This window comes from Rattus norvegicus, chromosome 2 (genome assembly GCF_036323735.1).
Source record: "Rattus norvegicus strain BN/NHsdMcwi chromosome 2, GRCr8, whole genome shotgun sequence".
Classification (NCBI taxonomy): domain Eukaryota; kingdom Metazoa; phylum Chordata; class Mammalia; order Rodentia; family Muridae; genus Rattus; species Rattus norvegicus.
In genome coordinates this window covers 36990991-37009008 of record NC_086020.1, presented here as the reverse complement: position 1 = coordinate 37009008, position 18018 = coordinate 36990991, and the positions used below count along the sequence as shown (strand labels likewise).

Genomic DNA, 18018 nt, shown 5'->3' with positions numbered 1-18018 from the left:
CAAGGCTGGTAGTATAGATACATGGGACAGCACTTGCCTCTCATGTGCAGCACCCTGGGTTCTGTCCCCAGCTCCACACAAAGAAACAGAACCTGTTGCTGTGTGTTTAAGCTGGTTTCTCTCTGTCCCTCCCTTTCTTCCTCTTCTGTGGAGAGAGAGTACTGGGAACTGAGCCAGTGCCTCACGCATGCTGGGCAAGTGCTGATCACAGAGAGAACACAGCTCTCTTCCACCTTTTAAGGGACTCAGAGTGTAACTAAGTTGCCCTAGCTCTGGGAACACATTGTCTCACTAGGCAGACGCTCCCTTCCACTTGGGTTGAAAGACTGCTCCTAGATATCTGAGCAATAAATCACCCATTTCCTATTCAAAAGAATTAACCGTATGAATAGTGATGCCTTCAGAAAGATGCTTAATATATTTTTCTGCCTATTTCTGCACTGGCCAGCGTATCTACATTTGGGTCCAGAGGATATTTGCAGCCAATGGATACACGCCAATACTTGTACTGCCTAAAGCCCAAGAAAGAATTTGCAGAAAAAGCCGGCATCATTAAGGGAGTGACAGTAATCGGGAAACTGGATATAGTGTGGAAAACAAATCTGGGTGAAAGGGGCCGACTACAGACCAGCCAGCTTCAAAGGATGGTGAGTGCGGGGCTGGTGTGAGAGGACAGGTGAGTCTTACACCTCAGCACCAAAGGGCAGAGCCCACGAGTCCCTCATTTCTAGAAAACGCTAATGGTCGTGTTGACCCATAGGTAGAAAACTAGTGCCGAGATTCCTGGGAAATGTTCAGATGTTAGTGTGTGACTTTTGTCTGGTTTGGTTTGTTGTTGATGATGATGATTTCACCAAGCAGGACTTAAGGTAACTGCGTATGAGTTACTCTTCTCCCCAAGTCACGCTCACCGCTCATCTGATGCTCCTTACATCGAGGTACCCTGGGAGATGTCCCGAACGTCACAGAATCACAGCACTTACCAACTCAGTCTACACCTCTGTCACTTTTGTCTTAGAACAGGCTGTCAGTGTGCCGCCATGGCCGGTCTGGAACTGGACAGCCCTTCGAGATCAGACCCCTAAATCCTAATTCATTCTTGTCTCAAGGCAAGACTCATGTTAATTCTGCGGAGTCTGGAGTATCATAAACAGTCCAAGCCGCAGGTCCTGCTAGCCAAGGTCACAGCAAGGGGTTGAGTGTAGACTAGGCCAGAGCAGCAGCATGTGGTCAGAATGCCAGCCGCGTGTCGAGTGGGCACAGACACCTTCATTAGCATCGAAAGGTTTCTTAATTGTGTATTTTAACTGTTAACTTTTTTCCGCAGGCTCCAGGTTATGGAGATGTTAGGCTGTCTTTAGAGGCCATCCCAGATACCGTAAACCTAGAAGAACCTTTCCACATTACCTGTAAAATCACAAACTGCAGGTAATGCCGATGCGTGTGGGCGGGGCGTGTGGGCGGGGCAGGTGACACATTCATAGACCTAAAGAAGGGCCAGCAGGTTCTTATGGGAAGACAGATTAACAAGTCAGATACATTTCTCTGACACTGGAACATATCTTTAATATTTACAAGAAAAAACATGGACGTGATCTTAAAGCAAGAGGCACTCACAAGTTAGGAATTGATTCTGATTGTTTGTCCTTTTGCCTATTTCCTTTGGCCATGTTCCCTGAGACAGTTTTGTTATATAGCCCAGGCTGTCCTTGCCCGTGCCATCTTCTTACCCTCCTGAGTGATGATGTATAGGCTAAAGTTTTTTGAGTTTTTTTTGTTGTCATTTTGTTTTGTTTTATTTTTGAGACAAGGTCTCCCTGCCTGGAACTACTAGGTAGACCAGGCTGATGTCAGATTAATAGAGACCCGAGAGCCTCTGTCTCCAGGAGTGATGGGATTAAAGGCATCCACCTCCACACCTAGCTGTTAAGCAGTTTTGGCAGTCAACAGAAGAAGCAAAGGCTATGTAACTTAAAGAATAGAAAGCCTAGAATTCTGTCCCAGCCAAGTCATGTTGCTAGCTCTCGCATTGTTTGCTGCACACTGTTAGTTTGGGTTAATATTACAGTGAGGAATCGCAGCTCTCAGAAGACCTGTGTGATCGCTTCAGTCCCATGGAAATGTCCTTCAAAATTACAGAAATGCTGGATTCTCTGGGAAGCCACACACATAAGCTACACTCACCGCTACAGTTGGTTTCTGGGGCAGTGTCTCTAACCCAGCCTGGCACTGAGCTCCCTCTCAGGCTGAGGAGGACCTTGAAATTCTTACCCCCACTTCCCAGGTGCTAGGTAGGATTACAGGTCTGCACCACCATGCTGTTCACGAAGCGTCGGGAACAAACCCAGGGCCTTGTGGATGCTAGGGAAACGCCACCAACTGCTGCATTCCCAGCCCCTCGGACTTTTTTATGGAGAGTTTGAGTTTAGTTCTGTGGTAGCGTCCATGTCCTGCTGTTCCTTGTCGTCTCTCTGACTGGCCTGGGAATTAGTCAGAAGAGTCAGATCTTACAGCTTTACGTACTGTGCTTTCAATCATAAAGTCTCAGTGAACATCCAAGCAAAGATATGCAGATATAGGCTATCTATGTCCAGGGAAATCTTTGTTTTGAGGGTTTTGAGTGTGTCAAATAAGTTTATTGACTAACAAAGTACTGTAGATTTTTTAATTAATTTTTTGATGTTCATTTTCATGTAATGATTCAACTAGGTTTTCTTTTTTTTTTTTTTTTTTTACTTTTCTATTTTTCGGAGCTGGGGACCGAACCCAGGGCCTTGCGCTTGCTAGGCAAGTGCTCTACCACTGAGCTAAATCCCCAACCCCTCAACTAGGTTTTCTAACTTAAGAGTTTCAATTTCCTCCTGTATAAATATCTAACCCAGTATACACACATGTGCATACAGACACACAACGTGCATAGAAAACATCACAGCAGCGGCGAAGGCAGAGGAGGGGTGTGGCCCAGTTGGTGGGGTGTCTTCCTAAGTTGTGCAGTGCCCTGATTCTGATCTCTAGCCAGTACTTGTAATACCAGCCCTTGAGAACCAGGGAAGATACCCAAAGTTCCAGGCCGTCTTCATCTACCAAGAGAGTCGGAGGGCAGTCCAGAGTACAAGAGACTCCGTCTTAGGAGTGAGGTGGCTCCGTGGGTTGTGGCACTTGCTGCTAAACAGGATGACCTAAGTTCAAGGCCCAGAACCCACCTGGCAGAGTGACTGAGCCAGCTCTTACTGCTTGTCAACTGACCTCCACATGCACAGCGTGGACATGCACACCCGTACATAGCGCACACACAAAACAAACGGATGTGAAGAAAGATGTAATAGCTTTTATAGAATGTTCTGAGGAGACCATGCTGTGCATCCAAAATGGTCCCTAACACAAAGAGCATTTCTAATTGCTATCTTCCAGGGTAGACATAGAAACATGTAAAGCAAATATAATTTCAGTTCGTAAGTTAAGTTCTAAGTAAATACTGAAACAGGAGCCAAATCCTAAGGCACACAAGCCGAGGAGCTCACCACAATGGAGAGACTAGAAACTGAGCCTGAGAGTTCAGTGCCATAAACACTGTCTTTTCAGGGAACTCAGTGAGCAAGCGGAAATGGCTGTTTCTCAGGATCCCTGTCAGTCATTTCTTAGTTAGCTGCATACCAAAACAACAGGTTTTACTCATGAAAAGGACTAAGCAGACGTCGCTTGTCCTTTCCTGTGGAGTTCTCAGTAGGATGAGTAAGAGACATAGCAGTAAAATGAGGTTCAAATGCCTGAGTCTAGAGAAAAGGCAAGGCCAGGGAGCCCATGTTCACGAACAACCGGAAAACCCCCTCAGCGCCCGCCGGTAGGTGTACGGCTACTGTAATCCTGGAAGATGCTGTCCCTTCATTTTCCTTACCGTGTCTTTAGGTTTGTTTTGCTTTCTGAGACAGTGCCTCTCCATAGCCCAGGCTGGCTCACACTGGCTATATAGCCCAGGCTGGCCTCGAACTTCTGATCTTCTACTTTTAACTCCCAAGTGGTCCCTCACTCCTTCCTTCTATCTTAAGCTCATTTTTCCAGTCTTTTTCTGGTTCTTATTCTCCTGGACATCCAGAAAGTAAGCTTACTGAAAAACTGGAAGGAATGTGATGGTATCTGCTTAGCAGGAAATAAACAGATTTACTCTGGTTTCTGATTGCTTCAGCAGTGAGAGGACGATGGACCTAGTGCTGGAGATGTGCAACACCACCTCTATCCACTGGTGTGGGATTTCGGGAAGACAGCTGGGGAAGCTGCACCCCAGCTCCTCGCTCTGCCTGGCCCTGACTCTCCTGTCCTCAGTACAGGGGCTCCAAGTACGTCCTCTGTTCAGTAATTTCAACAGGGTGGGCTAAGCCATCATTTCTGATGGCTGTGTTTTCCATGGTAATTATCATGAGTGAACACTGAGGTGCATCTCACTCTCTCCCCACTTCCCTTCCTCTAGAGCGTGTCTGGCTTAAGACTCACGGACACATTTTTAAAAAGAACATATGAATATGATGACATTGCACAAGTCTGCGTGGTCTCAGCTGCTGTGGAAGTGGAAGCCTGAAGAAATTTCCTAATGTCAAACTTGTTTAATCACAGAATGCTCTCCGTATTTTGTCAGCTTTGTGCAACGATCAGTAATGAAAATAAGTATATGTTATTTAAATTTGTTTCCTGTAAAACAGTTAAATATTAAATGTTTGTTGTAAAAACACTAGGCTCGTGAATTATATTCTAAAGGAACAGAACATTTCTGTATTTTGTATACATATTTTGTGTCCTTTAAGATAACTTGGGGTTTTTTTGTTTGTTTTGTTTTCAACAAGCTCATCTTTGAGGCTTTTTGCCTAACACGTATGTAAAAAGCAATGTGCAGATGTTTTTGTAAAGGGCTGGGTATCAGATGTCTTACACTCTGTGGGCAGATGAGTTCTGCTATCTGAGTAGACTAGCAGGGGTGTCCAGGGGTGATGACACCTGCTTGCTAGGGCCCTAGGCTACATACAAACTCTGTTTGGAAGACACCATTTGTTTTAGGATTATCGGATTTTCATAATACTTCATATAGAAATTTAGTTAAACTAATCAGAGTCAACTGCAGTCTCTTTCCTAAGTGTTCAGTCAATAGAAGAGAGGCCTGTTTGAAACAATTCAGGTCCCCTTCCTGCGACCTACCTCACACAGGATAAGCATTTTTGGTCGTTTTCAGAATAGTTGTATGGGTGCATGTCTGCCTTTGTGTACACATGCCAACAGATATCAACAGATACTCAAGATTGATTGACTCAGTTAACGTTCAATAATGTTAGTAATTACTTAGCTTTACCTTAAAGACTCCTGGGTCTTCCCCACTAAGGAATGAGGAGCTTATTTTCATGGTATACATTTAAATGGTTCTAACTTCATACCTGATTTTTAACTCTGTCAGGCGCTAACATAAAAGCTTCATTTGTCCATATAATAGCAACCACTCATGTCAGGAACAAGTCGGCAAGAGAACTAAGGCTTACAGCAGCTTGCAATAGCTTTATAACAAAATGTTTCCCTATTTGTCAGGGAAACAAGAACCCATGATGTTAAATAAACTTCATCCTATTTTGGCGAGTTGAAAGTCCCCACTATATATTAAAAATATAATTCTTTACAATGGAGGACTGCATTAAGTCAAAACACAAAACCTGTTTTCTTAAATGCATAATTATTTATTGCCATGGCAAATTGTTTGGTCCAAAATGAAAGGTATATTCAGAAGACTTGCCCCTCACATTAGTCATGATTGATGAATGTCTGTGCAAAACAAAAGACAAGCAGTGAGAACTGAGGTCTGTTCCTTTAGGATGACAGACTGGAGACGTCGTCATTATCAGCATCCCCTCATGGCTGAACCACTCTTTGATTCAGTCAGAATGTACAACTTATTCTGCTGTGTACTTTGAGGTACAAAGTCTCTTCTGTGCATAGACAACATAGCTGTGTACTATTTATACTTTAAATAAAGGATAGATAATGTCGTCTTAGGATCTGAGCCAACTAGTATAAAAACTGGACTGACGGTTTGATACAGTAAATGAAAATTCCATTTCCCGAAAAAGGGCACGTTGGGTTTTGCATAGCATGGTAACAGCGTCCACTACTCCATTCACAATTAGAACATCTGCAAGTCCCCAATGCCCTGTTTCTCTTAGCGAGTGTATTTCCTGGTCAAGGGGAAGAATACAGGGGAAGTGTCTTAAACTTTTAAGACACCGAGCACAATCAGACCACACAGAAAAAGTCTTGAGATAGCTTGCAATGTGATGGTTTCAGTGTGATGGACAGACCTAGAGAGTAAAGGGTGTCCTGAATAGAAGGAAAATCTGTGGAAATGGGAGGCAACATCCAGCTGTCTATTTCTTTGTTCCTGTATTTCACGTAAGAATGCCTTCAGCCAGGGGCATTAGCACATAAAGACAGTGTTCCAAAGCTGTTAATTCTTGAGAGTATTACTGCTCAAATGAGTTGGGACCTGTTCCTTTGTCAACGAGAGAGTTATAGAGAAGGGATATTATTCTTTCCTGAGACCCCTGAAATCATTTGAGCCTTTTTTTCCTGGAAGGTACTGAAATTTTTTTCTAATTGTCCATTTTGTTGTTATTTGGGCTGTTTTGTTTTCTACTGGGATGTTTTTGGTTTTTGAAACAGGATTCATATAGCCCATGCTAGCATCATGCTCACTGTGTAGCCAAGAGTGATGCTGAATTCCTGATCCTGACTCTACCTCCCACATGCTGGGACTCCAGGTGCACACCGCCATTCCTGTTGCAGGCAGTTCTAGGGAAGGGGTAGCCCAGGGCTTCATGGGAAGGGTAGCCCAGGGCTTGACACATGTTAGACAAGCACTCTCCACTGATCTGTGTCCCCCGTCCCTCCGGTTGTCCTTTAACAGCCCCAGGAATTGTTTGGTGGTGTGTCTACTCTTTGTCCCTACTTGTTTCTTTCCAGTGCAGAGGTGGGATGGAAACCCTGGTGTCCGACGGCACTCCGTCACTCACTTCTTGTCTGTGAGTTTGTGTTTTCTGTCTCCTAGTTGGTGCACCAAGGACTCACCAGTTTTACTGAACTTAATTCATGCTCCACACCGGCTGACTCATTTTGACTTGTGTCAGTTTTTCTTTTTCTTTGATCTCTACTTTTATGCAACCAATGAGTGCTCTTCTCTGTAAAGAACACTAGGTGCTGAGTGGAACAGCTCGCACGGCACAGTTCAATGTCAGGCCCTCCTACGTAAGCCCTGTTCTCCACTAGAACTGTGTTTCTCGTTTGTGCCACAGGCCCAGGGCTATCTGAAGAGAGACCTCTGGCTTCTCTTATTCTACAGTTGAATCCTAACTGCACAGTGTAATGTCTAAAATGGTGATTTAAGCCAAACATGATGATATGACTATTAACCAGAATTTGGAATTAATTCCCCTCACTTGATATTTATAGTGGAATTACGGGACCACTGTCTCAGAAAAGGCAAAGGAAGGAAAGGTTAGTTTTGAAACCTCAAGATACTAAACACACAGCAGCTTTGGGGACGGTGTGGGAAGGCACCATCCCCTCATTAATTTTAAGTTGCTTCATTCCTCACCTTCCCCTCAGCACTTGTAATTACACACCAGCCCCATTCGATCACGTTTTTGGTTAGGAAGCCAGTTCCGTTTGGAATGAGCTTTCTCATCCGTCAGTGCACCGAGAGTCCCACCATTCATCTCTCACGCCATTTCTTCCTACTAACCACATGCCAGATGCACGGTATGGCATCCGACTTTAAATAAGGTATTTCAAGTCTCCTGTTATGTTTAAATTGCAACAAAGTGAAGTGAAGTGTAAGACTGGCATGCCAAGCCAACTGCCCCGAAGGAGTACACAAAAGAGCAGTGTTAGAGACAGATGCTTTTGTTAGCCATCAAATAATGGTAAAGTAAAAAATAATCGTCATCATCATTGATGGGCACATAATTAAATTCCACTTAGGAAACCCATAATCTGGACATGTCAGTGGCTTCTTTAAATGTAACTAGATACTGCTCTCGGTAAGCTTAGCAGAAATGAAATTGTGACCGGTAAGCTGTGATAGTTAAACGGAGCAGCCATGTCACCGACCTGACCGGTGTCATTAAGGATTTCTAAGTACGTTTCATTATGTACTTAACTGGCCATGCGAATGCTAGCAACACGAAGCTACAGACAAGATTAGTTAAAAAACCTATGCGGAAAACCTGAGCATACTACCTTTGCTTCTGTACATTCACAGTATCTCCAAAGAATCCCTTTGGACAGACACGTGTCACTGACGGTAGCACATGCCAACGCTTCTCTCCCGACGTGCTACCAAGCACATGTCTTCTAAACCAGCATCACCCCACTCAAAACCACTGCCTAGGGAAACCTGTGGCTAAAGAACTTTCCAATAAATAGCCCTACTATTCAATAAATATACTCTGTGCTAAGTCTAATATACAAATAGGATGATAAAAGTTTTAAAATGGATGGACCCTTGTCCCAAGGCTGTATTTGCCCTTAACAAGGTTACTGACCATTTCTTTCCAGAGGAGTCTGTATTATGTTCAAGTCTGCTTGTGATAAACTATTACCTAAACAGATGTATGTTCTCAGGTTTACACAGGAGACTTTCCTCGTTATTTTCAGACATTGTACAGGGTGGTTTTTGTTACTTTGTTTTTGGCTATTATCTACAAGTGTACATGTCGGGATGTTTGTACTGGGGCGAGGGTCCTGGTCAAGTCAGGAGTGTTCCTCAGTGCTGCTGCTGAAGGATCTGCTCCGGATGTGATTTCTCAGCTGCTCTATGAGTTCAGGATTCTGTTGCTGTATCTGCTGTGCAAACTGCTGCCCCCTGCAGGACAAAAGCAGAAATGAACTGGAAATGCTGTCAGACTTTCAAAGGGGATTTTTTTTTCCTGCAAACACAAGTTTTAGAGCCATAATATCATATATATCACCATAATATCACCGCTATTCCACATAGCATTATTGCAGGACAGAGAGGCCACGTGGGCGTGTGTATGCTGTGTGGGTGTGTACATTTCATGTGTATACTGTGCACATGAGGGTTAGTGCACATGTGGAGGTCAGAGGACAACTGTTAGTATTGTCCCTTGGGTGCAGTTCCTTTTTGTTTGTTTTAAGACAAGCTTTACTTACTGTCCAGAAAGCTCTGGTATAGGCTAGGCCGGCTCAAGCCCAGGGACCCTCTGTCCCTAGTTTCCCAGCACTGGAATTACAAGATGGGTCATCACTGCCAGATTTTTTGTTTTTTGTTTTCAGCTTCATCGGGGGGTAGAACTCAAGTCTCCCTGGGAGAAAGGTAAGCGCTACCAACTGAACCATCTCTCCAGCCCAGGACAGAGTTCATTCTTGGGAAACAAGACATCCTTTGCTTGTCAGCCTCTTGTGGAAGATGAGAAGAAAAACCAAACGCTGAAGAAAAGGGCCTGAATTGGACACAACCTACTTGTCCACTATTTAATCAATCGTGTGTGCTCCTTACTGTGGGCCCTGAAACAGAATGCACTGATCTTCCTAGTTTCTCAGGCCAGAACGTAACAACTCCCAGTCTGGGATCCTGAGAGCGGTCAGTGAAAGTCAAGACAGGGTTTCTCTATGTAGCTGGGACTGTCCTGGAACTCACTCTATAGAACAGGCTGGCCTCAAAGAAAAGTGAATATTTTAAAAGTCAAAGTTTTAACATAGGCCTGGGAATGTAGTTCAATGACAGAACTTCTTTTAAAGATTTACGAGTACGTAATTATCCGTGTGTGTGTGTGTGTGTGTGTGTGTGTGTGTGTGTGTGTGTGTGTTTATATGCATGGCTGTGCAAGTGCACAAGCCTAAGCCAGAACCGATGTCAGTTGTCCTCCTCTGTTTCTCCCTGTCTTTTCCTGAACCTGAACTTGCATTTTCTTTTTTTTTTTTTTTTTTTTTTTTTTTTTTTTTTTTTTTCCCCCCCCGGAGCTGGGGACCGAACCCAGGGCCTTGCGCTTCCTAGGTAAGCGCTCTACCACTGAGCTAAATCCCCAGCCCCGAACTTGCATTTTCTTAACTAGGCTGGAAGCCAGCATGTCCCAGCGATCTCTGTCTCCCCTTTGGAGCTAAGGCTACAGTGGGCATGGGATGCCAGGTTCTTAAGTGGGTATTAAGATTATTATTCGCACTGTTGTACAGATAGGTTCTTAATCTCTGAGCCATCTCTCCAGCCCAACAGAACACTTTCCTAGCATGCCTATGGCTCTAGCTTCAATCCCAACCCTTTATTAGACACAGTCATACACAACTTTGAAACAGGATGGTAGTGCATATCTATACTTCCAGCACAAAGGAAGAAGAGGCAAGAAGATCAAGAGTTCAAGACTAGCCTCAGCCACATAGTAAACTCAAGATCAGCATGTCTTTCTAAGACCCTGCCTGGGGAAATAAAGAGCTTAGACAGTTGTAGAAGCCAACACGGAAGGTCCTTGGGTTTACTCACTTTTCTGAGTCCTGAGAAAACTTGTTTCTGTCTCTTCATTTGAATGCTGTTCAGAAACTGTATAGAATTTTTCTGTTACTCTAAACTTCCCTAATCTTTCTCTGAAGTTGCGTTCCTCACCATTTGCCTATGGTATTACTGCCCTGTGGCTGACCTCCATGCTGGCTTAACTCAAACAGCAATGGGGATTTGGGGGGGGGGGTCATTTGTTTGTTTGGATTTTTGATCTTATTTTTCCTTCTCTTTTCCATTCTTCTCTGGCAGCGGCTGAGATTTATAACTTGCCTGTCCTGGGTTTTTTTTTTTCCTTTAAAATATAATAAGAGGGTTCTAGTCTAGTCTAGTCTATTGAAATTACAGTAGAATAAGTCTATCACAAATTCTTCAGTACATGTGTTACATGAATTAAGCGTGAAAATCATGCCACTTAAGGATCTCTCTAAAAATTCAACATCCTAAGCGGTGACTGGGTTTGAGAACAAATTAGAAACTGGAACTGTGGCTTCCTATAAACCTGGCGGGGCAGTATCAGACACATATTCGAGTTGCAATGTCTTAGGCAATTCTAACATATTAATGTGGTTACAATGTGTGCAGTCAGTCTTTAAGTGGCCCAGAAGCCTGACTGCATTTCCTAAGTGTTCTGAACACTAATGATGTAACACGCAATCTGACCTTAAAACTCATTTTACTTCCTTGCTTTTGTGGTGCTAGGAATTGAACCCAGTGAGGGCTCTAGCACTGAAGCAGAGGTGATTTGTAAGCCAGGTATGGGCCCCATGTTTGTCATCACAGTACACTTAGGAAGATCACCTTAGTTGGAAGTCAACACTGGCTACACAGCAAGACAGTATTTCAAAAGACTGATTTTAAAATTTGGGTCTGCACCTAAATTAATACATATTTTCAGTAGACATATGATTTACCACTTAAATCCCAGAGTAGTTATTCAAGCTTACAAAATTAAAAAAAATAAACCCATTGGTGAAATTGAAGGATTAATTCTTTACATATGAGGTCACAATGAGAGTGCATTAGTGAGCGGGACATCAATCTTCAGGGACCCTCTGTAAGTTTTCAGCAGGGCACCAATCCTCAGGGACCCTCTGTAAGTGTACAGCAGGGCACCAATCCTCAGGGACCCTCTGTAAATGTACAGCAGGGCACCAATCCTCAGGGACCCTCTGTAAGTGTACAGCAGGACATCAATCCTCAGGGACCCTCTGTAAGTGTACAGCAGGGCACCAATCATCAGGGACCCTCTATAAGTTTATAGCAGGGCATTAATCCTCAGGGACCCTCTGTAAGTATACAACAGGACATCATTCCTCAGGGACCCTCTGTAAGTGTACAGCAGGGCATCAATCCTCAGGGACCCTCTGTAAGTGTACAGCAGGGCATCAATCCTCAGGGACCCTCTGTAAGTGTACAGCAGGGCACCAATCATTGGGGAGCCTCTGTAAGTGTACAGCAGGGCACCAATCCTCAGGGACCCTCTGTAAGTGTACAGCAGAGCACCAATCCTCAGGGACCCTCTCTAAGTGTACAGCAGGGCATCAATCCTCAGGGACCCTCTCTAAGTGTACAGCAGGGCATCAATCCTCAGGGACCCTCTGTAAGTGTACAGTAGGGCACCAACCCTTAGGAACCCTCTGTAAGTGTAGATGTCAATACTGATATCCCAGGGACCCTCTGTAAGTGTACAGCAGGGCATCAATCCTCAGGGACTCTCTGTAAGTGTACAGCAGGACATCAATCCTCAGGGATCCTCTGTAAGTGTATAACAGGACATCAATCCTCAGGGATCCTCTGTAAGTATAGATAACAGTACTATATACCAGGGACCCACTGCAAGTGTAGATAACTGTACTGTTATCCCATGTGACCCTAAATCCACACTAAGAACAACTAAGAATTTTACCTGTACCTCAAAATAATAAGTAGATGTCCTGACTCCTCAGGAAGTTAAGACTTATTCCTCAGCAATTCCAGCTACCAGTTACAGATGGAAACTACCCACTTCCTTGTTTGTGTTTTATTCATTTGCTTGCTTGCTTCCTGCTAACAGGGTATCATTATGTAGAACTGGCTAGTCTGGAACTCACAGAAGATCCGCCTGCCTCTGCTTCCCAAGTGCTTGGAATTAAAGGTGTGCACTACCATACCAGGGTTTCGCCTACTTTTACTTCTAAAAAACTCCTTTTAAAAATCTTCTGGAATGTGAAAATTCAATGGAGAGAAGGAAAACAGTCTGTGAGCAACACGATTTTCCCCAAAAAGGTAGAGCTGGCCACAGTCCCGGTCTTCTGGATCCCACCCTTCACGTTGAAATGTGACTCCGATTTGCCAACTTTTTATAAATGCCTATATGTTTCACTAGGCAAGTCATTTTAACAGGAAACAACTAATGAAAGCTGTGAAACAAACTAGAAACAAACTATCAGGTGTCGAATACATGTGTGTTGTTTCCATTAAGTAACTTAGTGCTGGTTAGCCTTTTGTCAGTTTGACACAATCCTCAGCATATCAAGAAAGAGAATATCGACCCTTCATCAGATTGGCCTGCAGGTAAGTGTGGAATATTTTTCTGACTAATGATTAATGTGAGAGGCCCCAGCACAGAGTCCTCAGTTGTGCAAGAAAGCAAGCTGGGAGAACCACAGAGAACAAGCCAGCAAGCAGTACTCCTGCCTGGTGCCCGGCTTCCATTCCTGCTTCCAGGTCTACCTTGAGTTCCTGCTCTGACTTCCCTTCATGGCAGACTATAAACTGTGAGCTGAAATAAACCCTTTCCTGAGCAAGCTGCTCTTGGTCACCTTGTCTTCCAAGTCTAACAGAACACAAACCAGGGCAAACACTCACGCTTGGATAAGGCTAGACAGGTCTGTTAGGCCTCCAACTCCAGCAGCAGGTCCTCCGATGGCATTTGTCATCATCCCTGACATCCTAGGGTAATAAGAGGCATGACGTGGGGATTAGCATATATTCCTCAGGGGAAGGAGAAGTCAGTGACATGTATCAATATCTTTGAAGGGATTGGGTCAACTGTGAGTTGACCTCAAGTTCCAAGTGACTGGGAATCCAGCAATTTTGTTTTTATCAATTATGAGATGATAAGCTTAAATTAGGAGCCCGGCAATGAGAAGGGAAAGGCATGAGGAGCCCTTATACTTACAGCTGCTGAACTTGAGGGTTCTGCATTAAACTTGCAGCCTATAATTGAAAAGTAGTATTGCCCATTAAAATGACGTCAATGCGTAGGGATGTCACAAAGATGCTGGAAGGGTGCAGGGACAAAACCTAACGACGCACACCCTAACCGTGGAATTTCAGTCCGCCATACGAGGGAAATGAGATGGTACAGAAGAGAAGGTAATAGAAACAGTAGTCAACTGGGAAAATGAGACTGCAGACAATTGAAATAGAGACACTGATTAATGGAGGGTGCTGCCACTACTGATCAGATCAATGTGTCAAAAAGCAAAAAGAGAAACTTTAAAACTATAAAGATGTAAAAGTTGAGAGAAACAATGCTAAAGAGACGTTTGTGACTGTGATGAAGACCAGACCAGCCCTATCTAGAAGGCTGCAGATGAAGAAAGGTCCCCCTGCTTCCTTCACAGACCAACAATGGCCGGCCAATAGATCTCAACACTCCACGTAAAAGCTGATCGACCCAGTCCTTCTGTTATTTATCTTTATAATTTTCATCGGTTTCTATTTTCATTATTTGGCGGTACTGAGGATTGAGGCTTCTTGAACACTACACACATGTCCTAACACTAAACTACAGCGATGGCCCTCACTTTGTTTACCTGTTTATCTATCTATTATAGCAATGGCGGGAAATGGAACCTAGTGTGTCAAGGATGCTATCTAAGTGCTCTGAACCGAGGCCCACCCACAGTCCCACACTGGCCCCTTTTAAGAGTCCAAGATGTGCTTTTAACTCTCCTCTTTTGCAGCTCCTACACGGTGTGGTCACACCTTATTTTGGTATATAGCAGCTTACAGACTAAATTTAATCTGGAACTAAATTCCATTTTCATATTCTGTTACAGTAATATAACCTGAGTCCTAGAAATCGAGCAAGCCAGGTTTTAGAACATCGGGGACTTACAAAGAAACATGCATTTGCCAGCGAATAGGTAAGAAGGCCAACCAAATCGATAAGAGACTGTGTCTTTCAGTTGAACTAAGGATTTAATGATTGTAAAACACATTTACTTGAACAAAGATGAACAAGAACTGATTCCTGCATTCCAGGAGCAGAATTATGGTAGAATGTATGTGGTTTTGTTTTGAGGCAGGACCTCGCCATGTAGCCAAGGCTGGCCTCAAATTCCTGTGTAGTCAAGGCTGGCCTCAGCCTTCCATATGCAGGGAATGCAGACATGCACCACCCTGCCAGGCAGCAGAATGTTTACATACAAAGTCTGCAGCCAGTAATTCAAGGAGTACTGTAGACCCAGGTAACAGCCTATGCCCACCAGACACTGGACCAAATCATGCTTCTTTTTCAAAGAACCGTATGTTATTTCTGTTGGTTTGAAGAACGGCAGGCAGGACTGGAGATGTTGCTTAGCTGTCTAGGATGCATGAAGGCCTGGGTTCAGTCTCCAGCACTGCATAAACTGGCTGAAGTGAGGCATGCCTGTAACTCCAGCACTTAGGAGGCCCGAAGAGCAAAAGTTCAAGGACACCTTCAGCTACCTACCAAGTTTGAGGCTAGTTCAGGTAAGTTTGAACCTGGGCTACGTGGAGAATCTGTTTTTCTCTTTTTCTTTTTCTTTTCTCTCTTTTTTTTTTTTTTTTTTTTTTTTTTTTTTTTTTTTTGGAGCTGGGGACCGAACCCAGGGCCTTGCGCTTGCTAGGCAAGTGCTCTACCACTGAGCTAAATCCCCAACCCCAGAAACTGTTTTTAAAAATGTAAAAACTCTAAAGACAGAAAACAAGCCCAGCAATATTGACGGGCAAGCTTGGGGAATGGCTATAAGCAAAATCCCCAGACAGCATTTGATAGATATATCTTCCTAGGACCAGTTTTATGCAACTTTGGGGTTTTAAATTCATTCATTCATTCGTTCGTTCATTGACTGTGCATGTGTGGCACAGTGCTCATGTAAAGGTCAAAAGACAACTTGTGGAAGTCGGTTCTTTTTTTCCCCCCACGTGTGACCTCAGATCACCAGGTTTGTGTAGCAAGCACTGTTGCCTGCTGAACTATCTCGCTTGCCCAAGACAGTGGTTTTTAAACTTCCATATTTGCAAACTGGCAATCTAATGAAAAATAAGTATGAATCTTGTCTTATAAAGCATACATACTCCCACTAACACCAATGTTCTTGTTCCAGTTTCGGAAAGCTGTGGGCTTTCTAAAGACACCCTGGCTTCTTCCGAGTTGGACAGGCGAAGAGCCCTGGTCTTAGCCTCAGCCTCTGAGCACCTGCCACTCACCAGGAGCTCCTGCGTTGGTTTCTAAAAGCATTTGGAGCCTGCACTCCCAGTTCCTGAGAGGCTGAGGCAGGAGAATCACTTGCGCTCAAGAGCTATGGGTCAGCTTCAGCAACGACTGAAAAATCCCACCTCCCTAAAAAGAATGGCAGAGAAGGATAGCAAATATATCACAGTCAGCACCCCAGAGACCAAAAGTGTACTCACCATGGTGATGAAGGCCGGGTTATTTATCAAGCTGGCCATGTCAAAGGTCAACCCAGTTCCTGTCTGAAAAAGAGTTAGATCTGAGATTTGTTCCAGCCACCGTGATGTCAATCAATTGTGAGTGACAGGATCTCTTCCCCAGTGACAACTTACAGGACTAGATACCTCTCTTAACTTCTGCTCTGCTATTTTCAGATTTGACTTATAGGAGTCGTTTTCAGGATCAAGATCCAGTGCCTTCTGGTAGCTTGTAACTGCCTCTTCAAACTTATTCATGGCAGTGAGAGCTAGCCTTTGGAAATAGAGCAGAGTTATGCTATTAGAACAGCAGAAGGTCATAGGCTCAGCGTATTCAGGGCCCTTGCATTCGATTCTAACCCTCATTATGTTATGGTTCAGAGAGCAAGCAATCAATTCTCCCCAGCTCCAAGATTCTATAAGCTTCAGCTGTCTCCTCTCTGTTCCATTGCACACGTGTCCCACACAGATCATAAACTGAAAGCTCAGAGAGACTGCTCACCCTTCTGTTTTCCTCAGGACTGACAGGTAAATGAAGCAGCTTCCTTTATGTATCTCTAGGCTGTGCTAAACCAAGATTTGTGCTAGCAACCCTGTGATCATGTAAACCCATAATACGGACACCCTTTTCAAGGACTCTAATAACCAGGCGTGTCAAACCTTTTGACCTTATAACAGTGTTGTCGCCTACAGATGTGTTTGGCTGCATTCGTAACTATCCTGGGACACATGCAGCCCACAGGCCTCAGGTGGGACACAACCACATCTGGATGCTATGTACTTGAAAGCATCCCACATCCTTCCTTCCTAAAAGACTTGAACAGTAATGAATATTAGTTTCCCACTTCCTTTTTCTTAATTGCCTCACTTCCTATAGCTTTATTTTTATTTGTTGTATTTATTTATTTATTATGAATTAATTAATTATTGAAGGGAGTGGTGCCAGGGGACAAATATGGAGACCACAGGTCAACTCTGTTGACTCCTTCTTTCTTTTCCTACCACTTTAACAAGAGCTTTCGGGGTTGAACTAGAACTGTCAGGCTTACACAGCAAGTGTGTTTACCTGCTGACACATCTTGCTGGCCCCTAGTTTCTCGTCTGTTAAATTAAAATCAGATTGTAGGTATCAGATGACTAGTCCTGAAAAACACGTTAGTTGTTAGACAGAATAAGGATCTTCTGTAACTCAAATAATAAATTATTATCCCAGGCAAAAGCCTTAGCCTTACTGCATTTTAATGTTTATCATTCCCACTTATAATTTATTTGAAAAATTCATCAGAATTAAGCAGTAATAACTACATATAAAAAGATAGTATTAAGTATTTTATTTGTTCTGAAATTGCTTTTTAAACAAATTAATCCTTTCTTTTCTGGATTACCTCACAGACTTCTTACATGGATAAAATTAGAATTTCTTATAACCCAACTAGTTTTCTATTAGTCAACCTTGAAGGGTCCTCAACAGAGTTCCAAATTAATCATTGATAAATATTGGGAGCCTACTATGTACCAGGTGCTACTTTTAATACCCAGCACTCCACGATTTTTTAAAAAGTCCCTAAGTTTAAGAAAATCCCCTTCCAAATGAGAAGCACAGGCAACAAGCATGTATACAGAACAGGTAGTATTAAGGAAAATGACAGCAGTGTTTGACACTGGCCACAGTACATGACAAATGGCCATATGCAGAGGACATGAATGACAGGAAGTAATCGTAGAGAAGTTGGGGGAGTGCTATCAACCCAGACACAGAAGCAAATACAAGGACACTAAGAAACATGCAGGTGTAGTAAGCTTAAAACACAGGACAA

The 18018-nt window shown here is 43.6% G+C and overlaps 2 protein-coding genes across 6 annotated transcripts in view; one reads left to right on the top strand and one right to left on the bottom strand.

Moving 5' to 3' along the window:
- Window positions 1-4721, top strand: part of Trappc13 (trafficking protein particle complex subunit 13) — a 31550-nt gene extending 26829 nt beyond the window's left edge. The window contains exons 10-13 of the mRNA NM_001013908.2: window positions 449-647; window positions 1328-1428; window positions 4184-4334; window positions 4466-4721. Of these exons, the coding sequence (NP_001013930.2) occupies window positions 449-647; window positions 1328-1428; window positions 4184-4334; window positions 4466-4573 (559 nt within the window). The 3' untranslated portion in view covers window positions 4574-4721. The remainder of the gene's footprint in view (window positions 1-448; window positions 648-1327; window positions 1429-4183; window positions 4335-4465) is intronic.
- Window positions 4722-5690: 969 nt separating this feature from the next.
- Window positions 5691-18018, bottom strand: part of Sgtb (small glutamine rich tetratricopeptide repeat co-chaperone beta) — a 36479-nt gene continuing 24151 nt past the window's right edge. For 2 of the 5 annotated variants that reach the window (XM_006231883.5, XM_063281504.1), the window contains exons 7-11: window positions 16349-16475; window positions 16184-16246; window positions 13698-13735; window positions 13385-13468; window positions 5691-8890 (exon numbers count right to left, since the gene is read on the bottom strand). In XM_006231883.5, coding sequence (XP_006231945.1) covers window positions 8779-8890; window positions 13385-13468; window positions 13698-13735; window positions 16184-16246; window positions 16349-16475 — 424 coding nt within the window. In that variant the 3' untranslated portion in view covers window positions 5691-8778. Of the gene's footprint in view, window positions 8891-13384; window positions 13469-13697; window positions 13736-16183; window positions 16247-16336; window positions 16476-18018 lie in introns of all 5 variants that reach the window. The other 3 variants (XM_006231882.5, XM_063281505.1, NM_181629.3) reach the window with 2 other exon arrangements.